Source organism: Tenrec ecaudatus, chromosome 6, assembly GCF_050624435.1.
Source record: "Tenrec ecaudatus isolate mTenEca1 chromosome 6, mTenEca1.hap1, whole genome shotgun sequence".
In the NCBI taxonomy this organism is placed as follows: domain Eukaryota; kingdom Metazoa; phylum Chordata; class Mammalia; order Afrosoricida; family Tenrecidae; genus Tenrec; species Tenrec ecaudatus.
This window is the reverse complement of record NC_134535.1, coordinates 5,263,340-5,282,033: the sequence shown is the minus strand read 5'-3', so window position 1 is coordinate 5,282,033 and position 18,694 is coordinate 5,263,340. Positions and strand designations below refer to the sequence as shown.

At 49.6% G+C, this 18,694-nt stretch overlaps 2 protein-coding genes across 3 annotated transcripts in view; one reads left to right on the top strand and one right to left on the bottom strand.

Moving 5' to 3' along the window:
* FAM118A (family with sequence similarity 118 member A) overlaps window positions 1-6,653 on the top strand; it is a 30,162-nt gene extending 23,509 nt beyond the window's left edge. For both annotated transcript variants that reach the window (XM_075553507.1, XM_075553506.1), the window contains exon 9: window positions 2,165-6,653. In XM_075553507.1, the coding sequence (XP_075409622.1) occupies window positions 2,165-2,184 (20 nt within the window). In that variant the 3' untranslated portion in view covers window positions 2,185-6,653. The remainder of the gene's footprint in view (window positions 1-2,164) is intronic.
* SMC1B (structural maintenance of chromosomes 1B) overlaps window positions 562-18,694 on the bottom strand; it is a 59,143-nt gene continuing 41,010 nt past the window's right edge. The window contains exons 16-26 of the mRNA XM_075553505.1: window positions 17,129-17,270; window positions 16,297-16,442; window positions 13,851-14,004; window positions 11,433-11,531; window positions 10,222-10,378; window positions 9,585-9,739; window positions 8,568-8,719; window positions 6,977-7,046; window positions 6,396-6,506; window positions 5,035-5,131; window positions 562-584 (exon numbers count right to left, since the gene is read on the bottom strand). Of these exons, the coding sequence (XP_075409620.1) occupies window positions 562-584; window positions 5,035-5,131; window positions 6,396-6,506; window positions 6,977-7,046; window positions 8,568-8,719; window positions 9,585-9,739; window positions 10,222-10,378; window positions 11,433-11,531; window positions 13,851-14,004; window positions 16,297-16,442; window positions 17,129-17,270 (1,306 nt within the window). The remainder of the gene's footprint in view (window positions 585-5,034; window positions 5,132-6,395; window positions 6,507-6,976; window positions 7,047-8,567; window positions 8,720-9,584; window positions 9,740-10,221; window positions 10,379-11,432; window positions 11,532-13,850; window positions 14,005-16,296; window positions 16,443-17,128; window positions 17,271-18,694) is intronic.

Here is an 18,694-nt window from a genome sequence, read left to right as displayed (position 1 = left end):
GCCCCCCACTCCCATTCTCAGTCACAGCTGTGGCCTCCTACGTCTCACCTCAAGCCCGCCCTCTTGCTGTCCCCAGGCTGCCTTGCCCTCATGCCCCAAGGACCCTCAGCCACTGTGAGAGGAACGTGCCATGGGTTGGTGTTCCTGCACGCGTCTGTACCTGGCCCTTTCCCCTCCGGCTGCCACTGTGCTGCGCATCCAGACTTCCTGGGGAAGCAGCCCTGCTGTCCGCCTTGCCCTCACTGACGCGCGGGAAGCCTGCTGCGCTCGCTCAACACTCTGCCAGCTTTCCCTGATCCCTATCTAGAACCCTGGCGGCTCTGTTTAAGTGGAAGTCTTTTTCACATCCTTGCTTAGTTATTTTTCCTTTGATTTAGCCAGTGTGGAACTCCTTCTTATTTATGTGGTTATTCCTAACTCTTCTCTTCCTGAAATTCATACTAATTGGGAATGTTGACTTGATGTCTAACGTTTTGTACTTTTTCTCTAGTGTCTTTAATCTAACTACATTACGAACATAAACACGGTTTTCTGCAAGGGCCTCTGCGTGCTAGTCTTGGGTTACATACTTACCCTGGCTACCTCTTCTCCGCGTCTGTTGTTTTTCCCGTTAGCAGTTCCACACCCGGGAGGCACCAGGAGCCTCTCCAGCCACCTGTGGCCTGGACACCCTTCCTGAGGAGATTGGGAGGGGAATCTTCACCAAGGATGAGAAACCCACAGCAAACACCTACATCACCAACCACCAGGGGATTTTGAGAACTCCAAAGTGTTTAACATGCTAACTGCCTATTTACCAAGCAATGGCATCAGGCAATTCCTTAGTGGGCATCTGTGAGCCCAAGCTGGTGGTGCAGTGGTTAAGTGCTCAATTGTTGACATGACAAAAAGATGCGTTCAAGCCCACTGGCCCCTCCACTGGAGGAGGATATGGCCATCAGCTCCTTGAAGGACGACAGCCTCAAGCCCTATGGTGCTCTCTGCTTCCCCCCCACCCCCCACGGTAGTGGGCTCTGGTGGTTCTTGACATGCTGCAGAGGCGAGCAGGTGCTGTTGCCGAGATTGGCTGTAGAGTGAAGACTCGTACGCACGCAGACAGCACGGGGTCAGAGTGAGCAGTCGAGGCTGTGCTGCGCTGTGAGGCCCATGGCCATCCTGCTGGCACCGGGGACACCATCCCTCACTGAGGCCTTGCAGGATGGGGGCACGCCTACAGATCGCCTACAACGTAATTCCCAAGTGGGTTTCGCTTACCAGTGCCTTTTCAGAAGAATAAAAAGATCCAAATGTCCCCTTTTCCCCAGCATTTAAAAACATCTGTGCTGTAGCCCATCCTCCAGGGGACAGGGTTTGGGTCTCCTTTGCAGCTCCCTGGGGGACATGGTATCACCTGATGTGGGAAGTCCTGCCTCTAGAGGGTGGCTTGTGCTTTGCCTGTTTGGGGACTGAGCAGACCTGCGCCCTCCAAGTGTCCCCTTAGCATGGCTTTGCCTCTGGATATCTTCCTCCCGTGGCTCCTCGGGTCTGGCCTCCCCACTTGTCTCCAATGTCTCATCCTGGCTCCCGGTGGCTGCTGCTGTTGGTGACTGGGACCTTCTCCTTGGCTTCAGGCTGTGTGCCCCTGAAGCAGGCCTGGCCCTTGGGGGCTCTGCAGGAAAGCAGTGGGCAGACCATCCCGTGGCTTGTGTCGCCAAGCCAATGTCCACTGCCAGCACATTCTTCTGCACAGACCGGCGGGCCTGGTCAAAGCCATACTCCTCTGTCTGTCCACTCAGGAATGGTGCCAGCATTGCTGATTCGTGGGCCGAGGCTTCCTGGGGCTTTGAACCCTTCCTCATAATTTTTGTTCCTTTACTAAACAGTGCTGCTTTTTCCACGTTTGATGGGTTTTCGGAATCTGGTACACACTCCCTAAGATCCCTTGTGGCACAGTGGGTTAAGAATGGAGCTATTAATCCACCAGCCACTCAGAGCGATGTGGTTTTCTGCTCCTGTAAAGAACGAACTTAGAAATGCACAGGGGCAGTTCTACTTGGTCTACAAGGCTGCTGTGAGTCAGCAGTGAGTACACACAATCAAACTCAAACTAGACCCCCTTCCGTTGGCTCAAAAATTACATAAAAAAGAACTTTATCATCACGTGTCCCTTTCTTTTGCTTAACAGATGATGCTGGAGGGTCTTGAAATCTAAACCCAATAAAGCCTACAACCTGAGCACCAGCCTCTGTAGCCGCCATGCCACATGCGAGCGATGAGGACCAGCCAGAGAAGGCCACTCGGATCTCACCCACCCCCAAAAGAACACGTGAGGCTGAGGCTGGGTGAAGGCGCCCCCACCTGTCTGCCTGCTGGCAGGGGTAACACAACACATCAGGTAGCTCTGTCAGGACCGTCGGATGGGACCGGAATCTGGACCAGCCCTCACCAATGAGGGGTGAGTGAAGACCTGCCTACCCAGCAGCCCTGGTGGCCAAAGAGAAAATGAGAAACCAGACACTGACATTGTATCCCTTCTCTGCCAGCAGTTGTCTCTGTGGAGGAAAGCCTCGAAAGGCGTGTAGTGAGGGGTGAGTGGGACCCACAGGCCCAGGAACAGCTAGTGAGAGTGGTGGCTTAAGGACACTCCATGGAATGGGGTGGCTACAGCTGCCTCTGCCCCAAAGACATTAGTGGGCCCCTTCGCAGCGCAGTCCAGTGCTGCCTGGCCACCTGGAGACACCCTCCCTCCCCCACTGCCTCAGGCAAAAAAGCAGCCTCCATTTGTCACTTAGTTGTAGTTAAAACTCCCAGTTTTCCGGTCTTTTAGGATCAGTGCAGCCTTCCTGTCCTCAGCTCTTGGGTCCCCAGCCAGGGCCCTAGTGAATGGACTGCCAGCCAGCCCTTGATGTTACTTGCTGAGACTGTGACACTCCCCATTGCTGGCATCGAAGCACTGCAGTACAAAGTTACAAGCTATGGACCTTAAAGCTTGAGATGTATCCGGTCTGCGGAAGGAGCCCAAGTCCCTCCTAAGAGCTCTTTCCTTCTGAAGCACAGACAGGTTGTCATGCTGGTCCTGAATCAAGTGCTAACCTCGTTCATGTGTGCATCTCCGTGGCTCTGAGCATTTGTAGCTGAAGCTGCCACTCCCTGGAAGGCCGTGTCATCGATTAGCACGTTTAAAATAAACTTTCTGTGGACCACTGAGGAAGCGCAATTGGGCTGGGCATCCTCTGGAGGCACAGTGTGGGTGAGAGCTGAGGGCCAACTCTTGGCTGCAACCTACTCACTGCCGTTGTGTCTCTCATCACCCTTCTAGAGTGAGCAGTGTCTGTCCACTGTGTCCGTTTGTTCAAGCCAGAATGGGCTTTTGCCATTGTGCCTCCCCAGACCCTAACTAGTCATTCTCAGGGTCTTTAAGAAGCTTGCTCACTTCTCTTCCTGATCCACATGCTGTGGGAGCCCCCTGCAATGGCCACACATGCCTGGCGGGTCTCTCCCCAGCTCCTGCCCCAGCTGGGTTGAGAATCTCGGAACTCTCCTTCCACTTTTGCTGCCTGCTGCCACCAGCAGCCGCGGGTCCTCTCGACTGAGGTGCTTTGTGTCCGTGTTGCAGTGCTGGTGAACTTCTTAATCATGTAACGGGTGCAGGTGGCTGTGGCTTATTAGGGTCCTGGTTGGTGTGTGTCACTGAGGTTTGAGTGATGGGCCCAGGCTCACCTGTGACTCTGGATCACAGATAAAGAAGCTGCTGGCAGCAGTGATGGTCCCACTCAATGGTGAGGTTGGCATTTTTCAAGCCAGAGTGACAACTAGTATAGACCTGAATGTATCAAGCATGCACGAACCAGTATAATGCCCAGATGGCAATAATCCCAGGTCAGCGCCTGCCAGAAATGGAATCCCCTCTTAGAAAACAAGAGCAGCTTGTGTGTTACATGGCAACCAGACCTCTTGACTGGAAGAGTCTGAAACAGTGGCCCAAAGATGGCTGCTATCCCGTCCTGTTAGGAGTCTCTCAGTCCAATCTGAGCAGTGATCTGTCCCAAGCATCAGGATCTCCTGTCCCATAATTGTTTGAACACACCTACATTTTATAAATGTAAGCTTGCTCCACTGCTGTGGTGGCCACTAGGGAACTGGTTTGAAGCCCTGCTTTCAAGAGCTGGAGGTGCAGGTGATGTCCTCACTGGGGGCCAATACTAGACTCAGAGGAGAATCCACAGTGCTAATTGGAGATGCATAGCTTTTGTGACAATCTACTTTGGCACCAAATACATTATTGTTACATGAAGCAGCGATGAGTGTAGCAGGAAAGCAATTCCATTATTTCCAGAGGCTGCTCCTGGGTTAGCTCTTGGGCCCAACAAAGTCTAAGCAGAAGACCATCAGTGGTTATTGGTTCACTTAGAAATGGGGAAATGAAGCCCTTTAGAAAATTCTACATCTTTTCTACTCACAATATGTTGAATAGATATGTCATTTGTTATTTGAGAAAACTGGTTTTCCAGTTTCCTTAAATTATATTTAGAAAAAAATGTAGACAGCATGGGAACAGACCTTTTTCAATTTGACCATTACATTAAACTTGGTTTAGGTTCTCAAAAGTTGTCAACTGGAGACATTTGAAAGTAGTGATTTTTTTTAATTGATATTTTCAATATTGATAAACAGTTGCTCTGAAAGAATTTCCTATAAAACTTAACTTACTGCCCTGTCATGTACAAACAAATGAGTTTCTCTTACAGATTATTTAAAGGCACCAGAGTTGGCACCACCCAGTGACAATAGGGCAAGTTGAAAATCTTAGGAATTTAAACATTCAACTGTGGTACAAAACTGATAACTTTTTCTTAAACTCATTCCAAGTGAACTCTCAGCAGAAGCTCCTTCCAGGACAGAGGGTAAACGTGCCTTTCCTCGAGAGCCACGCTGTTGGGTGGAACGAAGGTGTGAGTCCTAGTGCTGCAGAGCTGTTGAACGTCAGCCTAGCCACTCCAGGACTGTTCTGTGGCTCTGAGTCCACAGTGGCTCAAGAGGACACGTGCTCCCGACGGGACTCTCGGTGCCTCCTGCTGCTCTCACGGCCCTCAGTGTCTGGGTACTGAGAGAGGTCGAGGGTCAGGACCCGGCTGAACATGCAGTCCTCATGCTGAAAGACAGAGAGCAAGTAAGCACCAGCCCGTGTTCAGGAAGTCTGGATTTGCACTGGCCTAACGCCCAAAGGCCACGCAGTGATCTGTGCTTGCAGGGGCTCCCTGTGTTTTGGTGCTCTCTGGCCTAAGCCTCCATTTGCAGGATCCCTATTTCCCAGTGGGGGTCTCCTACCATCCTGGAAGGGCGTTAAGTCAATTTCCACTTGGACCTAAAGGCAGAAGTTAACTGATCTTAGCTAAGCTTAAAGAAGAACTCACGAAGTAGTAAGACCTTACACTCAAGCAAACAGAGGGCTTACACTGGCTGCTCAATGCCATGAGCCCAGGGCCTCTTCTGGACGGCCAACGGAAGGTGGGCTCCCTCTCTGCTACTACAGGTCTTGGAAAGGATCCCTGGTGGCAGAGTGGGCTACATGTGGAGCTGCTAAAACCATAAGGTCAGCAATTCAAGCTCCCAGGTGTTCTACGGAAGAAAGATGAGGCTGGCTGTGAAATCTGCAGCCTCTGAAACCCAAGGGGGCAGTTCTACTCAGGGTCGTTATGAATCAGAAGACCCAATGACCGTGGATCAGCTGGCTGTAGGATTTGGAACTTCTAATGTCTTGGTTTTAACCTTGGATACGTCTAAAAGCCACCCAGCCCTTGGGTATCGGCCACACACAATGCATCTGTTGCTGATGAAAACACGTGAAGGAATAACCTGTACACTATTACTTTATAAAACAAGATGGTCACACTTGCTGGCTTTCCATCTTCAGTTTGCTTGTTTCGTTTAAAATGACCTTACTTACACCTTCTGTACTGTCATGGAAAAATAATCTCCCAGACGCCAGACTCAGTGTCACTAAATCAATTTAAACTCCCAGCAACTCTGTAGGACAGGGGGGAATTGTATCCCCTGTGGGTTTCGAGAACTGACTTTGTGGTTAGCAGGTTCAGTGCAAAGCAGACTGTACCACCAAGGCTGTTAAATAATTTGGAATCTTGAGTGAAAAAGTATTGCAGTTTGTATGAAGTCTCACCATGTGTTCATATTCCATATGAACCCACCCCCACTCCCACTCCCACCCCACCCCCACTTTTACCATTCTGGGCTAGTTTGGTAACATTGTGTGGTACACAAAACACATGGCCGTCTCATCCACTTCCAGGTGTGCGATTCAGTGCCCTCACTGCCAGAGCCACCTGGAGCTTTTCATTGTGCCATCAGGAAGGGGTGTGTGGTGGTAGGTGCCCTGTCCCCACCCTCTATTGGCTTACCTCTGGGTAGATGCCAATCAGGGCATCGGCTTTAGAGTAGAACTCCTCCTTCAAGGAGATGATGATCATCTGAAACTGCTCCTGGGTCTGCTCTTTGATGTAGTTGGACACCTGGGAAGAGACAAAGCACCATTTCACCAGCTCAGATCGGGCCCCGGCCTCTGTCCCTGGAGAAATGTAATGGCTCAGACGTTCTAAGGAGGATGAACCTCATTAGACATGGGGAGAAAACAGAATTTTTAAAAATAAAATACAACTCTGCTCTCAGAAGGCTGTAGTGTGTATTTGCGACCAGCTTTTGTAATGGGAAAACGTTTGAAGACTGGGAGAGCGGAGACAAGCTGCGTTCAATAAGCTGACCTTGTATTTTGTCAACTTGAAGACTGAGAGCTTAGGGGTTGGGAATGGCAGCCATCTAACTATATACTCCCTAATTAAGTCACCAGCCAGCCTCTTCTGGGGATTGTAAACTTGGGTATTAAGAATGCTTTAGTCATCATCTTTCCCCATGCCTGCCACCTGATCAATGTGAACCTCAAATTATGCGCACACTCAGAAAAGTCAAAAGCAGAGAGACTCACTTTGCCAATGTTGGTGTTGTCCAGGGCTGCGTCCACCTCGTCTAACACAAAGAACGGAGCTGGCCGGAAGCTGGGGGGAACGACAGTCCAGTGAGTCAGCCACAACCTCCCATCCCTTCACACTGGCCTGGTGTGGGCCAGCAGTGTCCCGAGGGGAAGGGACACACCTGCTCTGGGGATTGAGAGTGTGCTGTGTAGCTCCCTCCCTGACTTGGGTGGCTGTGCATCAGTTTGGCTCCCCACCGGTGCATTCTGTTTGGCCTGCATGAGGCCACATCCCCTCCTCAGAACGCCTCACTTGACTTCTGGGGCTTGGCCTCCTCTTGAATGTTCTATCTGCAGTACTCTCAGCTCTGTACAAAAGACATCTCTCCAGGTGGCTGCCTTGTCATCTCCTCTGAGTAAGCACCACCTGGGTCCCCAGGGTGGCCACCCAGGCTCCTGTCTCTAGTTATCCACTCTCTGGAACTCCCCATCTCACAGATCCAACTGCTGGCCCCAATCCTGTTTGATGTCCAATCAGCTTTGCAAACTCATTGACACCACACCCCTCAGCTGCCTCGGAGCCTCCCACCTGCTGTCTTCACCTCCAAGCCTGGTTAATTAAGCTGTGTTCCTCCCTGGCTCCTCTTCCACACTCACCCAATCTGCTGCCGCCACCCCCCACGTGACAAGTCCCCTGGCTTGTGCCCATCCCCACCTGCTCTCCAGCCTTACACGTCAGGGCTCAGACACTTGCTGCTGCTCATGCTGGAACGTCTTTCCCCTAGCCAGCCACAGATCCACCCCCACCCCCCTTACATTTATTCAGATCTCTGCTCAATTAGCACCTTTGCTGCCAGGCCTGCTTCATCATTTCTTTCTGATGCTCTCAGTTCCCAAGTGTCCACACTGAAGAATTCTCTTACGGACATACCACATTGATGGTCTGTCTGTCTTGCCCAAAATAAGGCGGGAGTGTCTGTTTTGTTCCTGAACCCAGCCCCAAATCCCTCTGCATTAGCAGATGGTGGCTGTTGCTCTGCGAAGAGAAGGCAGCCTAGGCTCCCGTTTGCACCTCTGTCCCTGGGAGCCTCTCCTTTCCAGGGAGACCACTGGAGAAAGGCTTTTAGTCTTATCTTCCTGGTTGTGGACATGGAAGTAGCAACCACACCTAGATCTACAGTGAAGGCTTTGAATGTTGAAAGTTAGTCATTGTCCTTAATTTTGGTGAACTTTCTTTCCTGAAGCTTTAGTGTACAAGCAGCTACTGCTGTCACCAGTGAGATGAAGTCTTTTTTCATTAGAAAAATTGCTGAATGTTCTTTACAGACTAACACATCTTTGTGAACTTGGAAAGTAGAACCTGATTTTCCTCTGCTTGGGTTTGATGGTGGTGCGGCAAACCTGGTGCCACATCTGGACAGTCAAGACATCGTCATCCTGCTTGAATATCAGTAGCGACTAACAACAGAAACAGACTCAATCCTGTCAGAGGCCTCAGACCGCTAAAGTGTCTGTGTCATGCCACCCTTGCTACCTGTGGACCATGCCAAATGCTCACAGTTCTCTGTGGGGCCCGCCCATCCATCTGCCTGATGCCGGGCCTCACCTGTGCACAGCGAACAGCAGGGCCAGCGCCGCCACACACTTTTCTCCCCCGGACAGGTTGTCCATCGGCATAAACCGCTTGCCTGGGGCCACACAGTTGTAGCCAATTCCCTCCAAGTAAGGCTCTTCAGGGTTCTCTGGGCTGAGAAATGCCTGAAACACACGGGTCATAGTTAGACAAATAAACCAGTGCGTTACAACATGGGTCTGTGACAGAGTTTAACCACAACTGGTTAGGTTTTTCTCAGTGTCGATGAAAAGGTGTCATTACTGGTCAATCATGAATTTAAGTGTCCCTGAAATCAGACAAGCAGGTTGTGTACATGGGTGTGGAGGGGAGCCATACTCCAGACTTCCCACCACAGATGGCGGTAGCAGCACGTGCACAAGTCTGGGCAGTCTCCACTCACCCTCTCTCAGCCCAGCCGCCCAACTCCTCCTCGAGCCTGTGTGGGGCCAGGTGCTGTGGACTCAGTGATGAGCCTGGCCCTCTAGGGCTGGGTGGGTTTATCCCAGTCTGACTGAAGAAAGTTCTTTCCACTAGACATGTTTTCACCTCTCACCACACAGGAAGAAGCTGAGAGGACAGTCGCCTGGAAGTCTGCCTTTGTTCCATGTTATATTCCTGCAACCCCCCCATAATGGGAGGGACAGTGGGTGCAGGAGAGATCACCACTCAGGGATCTGGTCTGAATCCTGCCTTTCCTCCCTGGGTGACCCTACAGGCAGACCCGCATCATCCTCTACCTTTACCACCGAGAGCAAGTGCAGACCCTAAAATCACACGGCACCTGACAACAGGAGCTCCGAAGGGAGAGGGCCTGAAACCCACTCACGGTTCAGATGAAGGAACCACCTGGAAGGCCACGCGACCTAACCCACCAGGCAGGGAGAGGAGTCTGGAGCCCCAGACCATCCTCAGGAACTGCAATGCCCTTCATGAAACACACACCATGACACAGCCACCCACCAGAACATACATTCATTCCCACACGTGTTGAGGGTGAAAAGTACATACTTGGGCGCTGTTGTTTCTGCAGAGCTTCTTGTAGATTTGATCAATTGAAATCGACACGTGCTCAAAACACTGGTTGAAAAGATCGTATCTCCTCTTCTTCACCTGTTCAAACTCTTGCCTACACATCCTGGCTTCCTTTCTGCTAGCCTCAAAAGCTGTGAGAGAAGCAATGCTTTATTTTATGGACACTGAAGGACTTCTCCGATTTAAACTTGAAAGCCTAACGGTTTTCAACACGGCACTCTGAGTTTGGTGGTCATGAGTAAATCAGCTTTCCAAACACCTGGGCCATTACTCATTCCAAAAACATGGCCCTTACAGCCCGTCAGCCCTTGCCCAGGGAGGGCCAACTTCTTAGTACCAGTGACGCGTTCTGTCAGAGAATGCCATCTGCCTAGGGTTCTGGTTTGAAGAAACAGTGAAATATAACCTGTTCTAAAATAACCAGTAAATCTGTTAGGGGTGAAAGCTGAACAATTTTCAAGAAGGAAGCCATCGGTTCGGTATTAAAAGCCCACACTGGTCTAAGACAACAGGAAAGCCAGGTAAGGAGAACAAAGGCAGCCCGGAGCCTGCTGGAAAGGGCAACAGAAAGTAGGCTGCAGTCGTGTGAACACAATGCCAGAGCCAAGCTCACCGTCTGAGGACTCCTGGAACTTGTCTCGGACGCTCTCTAAGTTCTCCAGGGCTCTCAGGTTGGGGGCAGTCGTCTTCAGTAAAATGTCTTCCTGGGAAGCTATCTGCTGCAGCATTAGTGTGAGCTGGGCCTCGACTTCCTTATCCGACCGTAGAGTCTACAGGGTGGAGAACAGCAAAGTCAGGCCTCTGGAGTTGTTATGGGGTCCAGTCTCACCCCTGAGTGGCTCCAGCCCTTCTGAGCCCAGCAGAGGAGCAGCCTGCAGGGGTCATGCCTCAGCTGCCTGGTGTTGCTGCAACTGGGACACCGAGTGGCAGCTCTAACCACTAGACCTTCCACACAGGTGAGGGCTCCAGAAGTCTGAATGCAGGGTGTCAGCTGGGTGGGAGGCTCACTCTCTGTCAGCTTTGGGGGAAAAGTCCTTGTCTCTTCAGCTTCTGCTTTCTGGATCTTTGGAGGCGCTATATGTCTTGGCACCTTTCTTCCCCCATCTTGGCTTTGCTGGCTTTCTTAATCTCTTTTATATCTTAAGAGATTGGTTCAAGATATACCCTACAGTAGTCCTGTGTCACTAACATGATAAAGACAGCCCCCCCACCCCCAAAATGGGATTATGACCCCATGGGATTTGCCACACACATTTTTGGGGACAGAATTCAATCCACATCAGAAGCCAACACAACCTGTCTGGGTTGAGCGTCCAGGGCATTGTCTGCAGATGGTAGGAGCTATGTCACACCATCTCAAGGCTTGGGGGAAGAGGCCATGCACCGGGAGCTGATGGGAAATTCAAGAATCTGGGTGGTGGGCTGCCTATGCTTGCTTAGCACAGGCTTCTCAGATCCACTAACACTCCTTGTGGAACCACAAGAAAGGAACAGATTTTTAAAAAATCTGATGTCTGGCCACAGACGCTCCTCTGTTGATACATGTTTAACCAACGTTGAGAAGGCTAGGCAACACACTAACAATAGTCCTGATTTTCTGCTATTTCTTTAAAAAATATCAGGAAACTTACTTAAAATAATTAAGTAAATAGAACTTCTATTATGTACAACTAACTGCAATGTGAGGGGCTTCAAGGAGATATGGGAAAATAGACTAGAATGAAAATGGGACTATTCCCACAAACACTTTGAAACCAGTGGTCTTTAAGTGCCCAGTGTTCCAGTGAGCTGGTTCTGAATCTCAGGGCCCCTCCGTCTCGGTACCTTTAGGCTCTCCGGCAGAGAGCTGTAGTCCACTTCCAGGGCTTCCTCCCTGTCATATATGTCAGTTGTTGCCTGGGTGCTTCTTGGTTCCACTCCCAGCTAGAAAATAAAAGTCCTTGTTAAGGAGCCATGGGGGTGTAGTGGTTGTTGGGCTACTAACTGCAAGGTCAGCAGTTTGAAACCACCAGCTGGCTCCCCCGGCTTTCCACTCTCATAGCATTAGTCTCAGAAGTTCGCTGGGGAAGCTCTACCCTGGAGGGTCGCTATGATTCAGAACAGATTCCATGGCAGTGAGCCGCATGTGTCCACAAGGAAAGGTTAGGGCCAGCAATGGGGACAGTTCCCTCTGTTTCTCTACAAGAACCTGGAGGTGCAGGTTGTGCCCGGTGAGAAAGAGCCCAGGTGCCACAGCACAGTTGTGAGGCGAGTGTCACTGTCAGGAGTTAGACCCCTGGAGAGAGCAAGCAACAACTCACACCCATTGGCTTGTCTGCTGGGTAGGACAGCAGCCAAGTGTCATGTCACTGTTCCATGACCCAGAAGTCGCCCTCAGCAGCTCTCCACCTCTCCTGACAAAGGCTGCTTCCCAGCGAAGACTTGACTCTGGGTCTCCATCCCCTGAACCTGTTTCAGGGGTTCCCCCAATCAGGGGTCATTCACTTGTCCTTGAACAAAATGTGGGTCTGCCTTGCTTTGATAGTGTTGAACGAGCCTCTGTGGCCACACACCCCTCAACAGTTCCCAGCTGGGTTGCTGTGGCAGCGTCACCTCACTGGAAGGAGTCTACCTTCTCTTGCACTAAAGTGAGGCTGAGTATGAATCCTTGTGCCTTTTCCTACTGACAGCCAGAGGGACCAAGAGCGGACACTTGCATCAGTCCAGCACACATGGAAGACGAGACATAACTGGGAACAGCCACTCTAGCATCATCATCATTGCTAGGGTACCCATCACCTTTGGCACCTGTTGAGATTTGGGTGGAGGGTCCTCCTGGGAACCACCTCCACACGCAGGCCTTTCGTAAAGGTGCAGAGAAGACTCCTACCCCATCATCTCTTCAGGAGTGCAGGACCCCTTTTCCTGCATCGCCCCCTCCTGCCCACATTCTCAACCCAACAGCCTGGATGCTCAGATTATTCTGGTGTGTTAACAGAGTGCAGTTCTCCCCATGCCCTCAAGGCAGTGCATTCCTATGGAGCCATCATCAGCTCACATGGTGAAGCAAAGATGCAATCAATTTATATGGAAATTTTTCTGTTCCCAAGACAAAACAAAAAACTCATTGCCATGGAGTCAATGCCGACCCATAGTGACCCTATAGGACCCCTGTGGGTTTCCTAGATTATAGGTCTTTATGGTAGTAGAAAGACTGGTCTTTCTCCTGAAGGAGCTGCTGGTTGAGTTTTGAAGTGATAATCTTGTGGGTAGCAGTCCAACGTGTAACTACTAAGAAGGCTGCCGGGCCCTCCAGGTGTCCTCCTCAAACACACACACACCCACCCACCCCCTCTGCCAAGGAGTCGATTGCAACTCACAGTGACCCAGAACACATGCCAAACACTAGTGCCACTTTGTTGTTAAGTAAAGCTATTTCTTTAAGTTAGTAAAAACCTGTAGACTTTTTAAAAAGTGAAGTGGCATCCCCTTCCCACTATCATAATCCCAAGTCCACCTTACAAATCCGGCTAGACCAGAACATGTACATGGGCACAGATAAGAGCTGGAAACACAGGGAATCCAGGACAGATAAACCCCTTAGAACCAATAACGAGAGTAGCAATACCAGGAGGGGAAGGGGAAGGTGGGGGGAGAAAGGAGGAACCGATCACAATGATCTACATATAACTCCCTCCCTGGGGGATGAGCAACAGAAAAGTGGGTGAAAGGAGACATCGGTCAGTCTAAGACATGAAAAAATAATAAATTATCAAGGGCTCATGAGGGAGGGAAAAAATGAGAAGCTGATACCAAGGGCTCAAGTAGAATATGTTTTGAAAATGATGGCAACAAATGTACAAATGTGCTTGACATAATAGATGCATGTATGGATTGTGATAAGAGCTGTATGAGCCCCCAATAAAATTATTTTAAAAATAAATGATGTCATATTACAAAAAACAAAGTGAAGTGGCATGAAGTGACCTTTGGAAGATCTAGGATGTTTCTGTACAAGTAAGAGACTCGAGTGCTCCTGCAGAGCTGGAAGAAGATGAAGTAGGGGGAGGGGAGGGTGGGAGAGGAGGTACCGCAGGAGCAGGATGACAGTCAGCTCTGGGCAGGGCTGTGCTGCCCGTTCCCCTTGCCCAACCCCGAAGGACTCAAGGAAGAAAGTGCAGAGCTGGTGCCTCCCCCAGCAGCCAGCAGCACCGTCCATCCCACGCACTGCACGTGTGTCAGGGTATGTCCCGGCTAAACTACCTCCACCTCGATGATGTCATCCAGGGACCCCACGAGAAGAACAATTTCGATGTCTTGAACTTTGCAATCAAGCAGCATGTTGTGCTTCTCCAGTCGCTTCTGTTCCAGAGAAGTCTGAACCTTCATCACTTCTTTTTGTAGCTTTCCCACTTCCCTGTAAACACACCGAGGTGAAAAATAACTCTGCGGGATTCATTATGTAATGTGACACCGAGGAAAAGCAATGTCCAGGCTGCAAGTTAACATGAGAAAAACATTTGATGATGAAGGGACAAGTGTCACCTTAAATTGTGAACACCCAATTTGTAGAAGGATATGACAGACACTGGGCATCCAAAATCGATCTGCAGACTATCTAGTCAAATTAAGCCTCATGCAGACAGACCCCTCTGCCCCAGGCGAGGGACTTGCACAGCTCCACTTCAGACGGAGACATGGTCAGTGGGATTCTCCTGACCCAACCTGAATTTGCTCTAGACTCAAGTATTTCTTGCTTGTTCCACAACAGAAAGTTCCAAAGTATGTGCTACCAGGTCTAGCTATCCTGGCCTCGGAGCATTCTGGCTGTGCATGTTCCAAGGCGGATTGGCTGTTCTTCCTGGAGTCCATGGCACTTGCAGTGTCCTTCTCCAGCACCATGCTTCGAGCATTCAAACTCTTCTCTGGTCTTCCTAGTCAATGTTCAATTTCCACACGCTCATTATCCTGTCACAGAGCAATGCACTTCAAGAGAGATCTTAACATTGGAATGTCTTTCTGACAGTGAGTGCGATGCCATGCGTTTGAATTTGTCATGCTCAGCACAGCAAACTATGATTTTCTGATTCAACATGACCAGTATCAGTTCGTTTCAGCTCACTTGATAACTTCCATTTTCCTAGTCATACTTTGTATATTCCATGTTCCAATCACTAATACATGGCTATAGACGTGTCTTCTAGTTTCATCAGTAAGTGGAGGTTCTAAAAGCTTTATTCCAATCCCGTCACTGGGGCCAACTACTTGAGAAGGTAGCTCTTCCTCCTTATGGTTTGAGTGCTTTCCCACCCGAGGGGCTCATCTTCTGGCACCATCTCTGACTGTGACCTGCTTCTGATCACGAGGTTTTCAGCGTCTCACAATGTTCCATTGCTATTCGGAAGGTTTTCAGTGAATACTTCCTCTGAAATGGGCAGCCTATTCCTTCTTTGTGGTCTGTTCTTAAGTCTGGAAGCTCTACTGAAACCTGTTCACCATGGACGAACCTGCTGGTATCTGAAATACTGATGACAGCTTCCAGCATCAAAGCAACACACAGGCCACCACAGTATGACTGTGTTAGGCAGGGTTCTCTAGAGAAACAAAACCAGGACACTTGTGATTTTATATATGGATAGATTTATATAGCACGAAGGAATATAACAGCTAATTAGTCCACACAGTAGTAGAGAGGGCTAAGTTCAACTCACTTCCATGGAGCAGTTAATATACTGAAAGTCCTTCAACTCATAAGGGCTGCTGGGTCCAAGGTCAAGGGAACCAACAGCTGAATCTTCCCCAGGGCAATGCAGGCAGAGTCTGCCCACAGGCAATAAACAGCAGGGCTGGTCACCAACCGTCAGCAGCAGCTCAGGAGCTTAGTGAAGCAGATCTGGACAGGATATCGAACTCAAGCAATGCAAGATGACAGGAACCACCAGCCTCAAGCTCAAGCGATGTATACACCAGCAGTGTGGCGAAGCAGGTCTCAAGGAATCTCAAGGTCTAGCAACATGATCCATGGGTTGGCTGTCCCACAGGTAGAGTAGCTCAGAAGTTGAGGCAGAGAACTAGCTAAAGCAGCTACACGCTGGTCCAGTCATCAGAGAGCAAGAGAAAGGGGCAGGCCTTGCCAAGCCATTTATTTCTCTGCCCTCCAATCAAACTGTGACCTTATTAATCTCACATGTTCCTATTGGCTAGGTTGGCACAATAAACCTACCTATCACAATGGCAAACTGACAAGTGGTGCATGTCAATTATAAATAAATCTTCAGGGAAAAGTTAGAAAGACAAAAACCTCTTTAGAAGTGTGTGGACCTAAAAGATTATGTTCAGAAACCATTCTCATTGTTATCCAATTGTTCCAACTCACAGAAACTCTACATGACAGAGTAGAACTGCCCCTTTGAATTTCTGAGACTTTAAGTCTTTATGGGAACAAACAGGCTCATATTTGTCCTGAGTGGCTGGTGAGTTTTGAACTGGTCACCCTGTGGTTGGCAGCTCAATGAGTAGCCCACTGTGCCACCAGAGCACCTTCACAATTTGGTAATTTGTTAATAAAGGTTTCTATGGTCTTGTAGCAATACTTGTTGAAGGACCCTCATATATTCAAATAGCAAGACTTCCTACAGTAAATCTCAAATGGACAGTCAACTCCTGTAGGGCTCTGGTCTGTCTTGCCCAAGGTGAACTTTGGAATTACCTGTCAATAGCCAGAAGCTTCTTCCGCTCCTCCTCAGCCTGGGCCTGGCCTTTCTCAGTACTAGCGTTCTGATGGACAGATTTCTCTAGGAGCTGCTTTCGCTGCTCCATGAGATCATTCACAACCTGCAGGCAGTCGTCTTCAGTCTGCAGAGAAGTGGCAGTGTAGACTTGTCATCTTTTACAGAATAGTCACCTCGTTATCAATAAAACCAAACCAGCTATTCCAAGATGTTGCTCTCAGACTGCGCGGTAGAACAGGTCCCAGCCTGTTCCATTCTTGAGAACTGGACCTCCCTGATTTCCCCCTCTCCCATAGCCAGCCAAAGCAAAGTGACTGTTCTATTGACTTTTCTGAAGGGCTTCATCCCTTCCTCCTCCAGACCGTGGTTCCTGTGCCCCCTCATCTCCTGGTCGTCCCCAGCACCTCTGGGACCACTCCTCTCGGAGCTCCACTCTGCTCCCAGCTCATCACTGCTCACTGTCAACCCTTCTACAGCTCCCATTCATGAGCACAGACCTGGCATTCCTGAAATGCACCTCCAGTCCAGACAGTCCCTTCAGGCATGTCTTCTTTCTACCTACTGCCGGAAATTGCCACTCAAACTGCAACTCTGGAATCTCTTACAGGAACCGCCGTTACAGACCCCCATCACTCAAGCTAGAGTCTAGGAGTTCTCTGTGGTACTCCCTGGCTGTCACCTTCCCTTCCCGTGCCTCATCAAGTCTCTGTCCCCGAGCTGCCCCGCTCCTATCACTGTTGGAATACCCCAGCAACTCAGCAAATGTCGCTCAGGGAAGGAAGAAAGGTGCCTGTGCCCCCGCATCATCACCTTCTTCAGTGCGTCGGTGTCACCTCCACCCTTCTGGACCGCTTCTTCTAGCAGGTCAATCTTACTCTGCTTCTTCGTCAGCTGATTGCGACTATATTCAAGTTGAATGTTTAGCCGAGTTTTCTGTTTTTCAAATTCTAGTCTAGTAGAAGAAAGCAGAACATTTAAACTGGTAAGCAGAGATCGTCAATTCTTTTTGTGCATTTTATTATGAAAAGTGTCAAATCCCAAAGCAGGAAGCCCAGAATAAGGAGCCCTCATTTAGGTCTCACCCAACTTTAATACTTATCTTCACTTATAACCCCATTAGCTCCTCTCCACCACAGATCATTGTGAACCAGGTTACAGACAACATGTAACTTTCTAAATATTTTACTATTGATCACTAAAAGCAGAAACAGATTAAAAGCAGAGCCATACTGCTTGCTTAGTAGCTAATTTTTATTCAATAGTTCATTTCCTCATAGGCCTGTGGTTTGCTGGCTCAGGATGCACACTGAATGTGAATGGTTTAACTGTTGCTTGTTGTCTAATATGACGAGGAGTGCCCTACCCTCTTCTTTTCCTTTAAGTTCCAGTTGATTTGTTGACTGTTATTTAGTTAGCCAGTGCTTTCAAAGAGCCCTGCTGGTGTACTGGTTTATGTGTTGGGCTGATCACAAGGTCAGTAGTTCAAACCCACCCGCCACTCCATGGGAGAAAGGTGAAGCAGTAGTCTGCCCCCACCTCTGTAACTCAAGGGGGGCAATTCTACTGTCTTATAGGGTCACTATGTGTTAAAACGGACTCAATGGCAAAGAGGTTTTAAATGTTTTATTTGTACTCCAATTCCCCAACCTGGACCTGAAGAGGGCTCCCTCCCTCTCTCCCTCCCTCCCTCCTCCTCTCCGTCCCTCGGGCCCTGTCCTACTGTGGTCCCAGAAGGAGTCCTTGTAGCTCCCTAGCTCCTTTCTACCCTTGCTCCCTCACATTTCCTGCTAGCAGAATGAAGCATTCTGTTCAAAAAGCATGGTAACTTGTACGATTCTGCAGGGCAAGTATATAATCACGCCCATTTAACAGGTGAGGAAGAGGATAAGGCACAAAGCTGAACAACTTACTTGGGGGCAGGCTTACATGCTCCCTTCTCCACAACAGGGGCATTAGTCACAGTGCTTCGGGGTGGAGTGTTCAGCATAAACCTTTGTGGATTTCTGCTGGAGGCAGCAGACGTGACACCATGGCTGGTGAACAAGGGTTCAAGGCGTCCCCTGCCACGCTGGCTCTTTTTCACCTCCTCCTTGCTCTCTCTTTGTGGCTCCTCCTGACCTCCCAGCGTCATCTTTCTACTCTCCATCATGCCCAACAATCCCCAAATGTTCGCTTCCATCACTTCTATTTCACCTGCCTATGCTAGCCCTCCATAGACACCTCACACCTAGAAACCCCACTGGCTGTGTGGCCAGAGGTAATGGGAGAACTTAGCAAAGTGGCTAGGTGGTACAGCAACCTAAACACAGGCACCATTTTCTTACACCAATAAACCCGTGAAAAATCACATAAAAATGGAAACTATTTACAACAAAC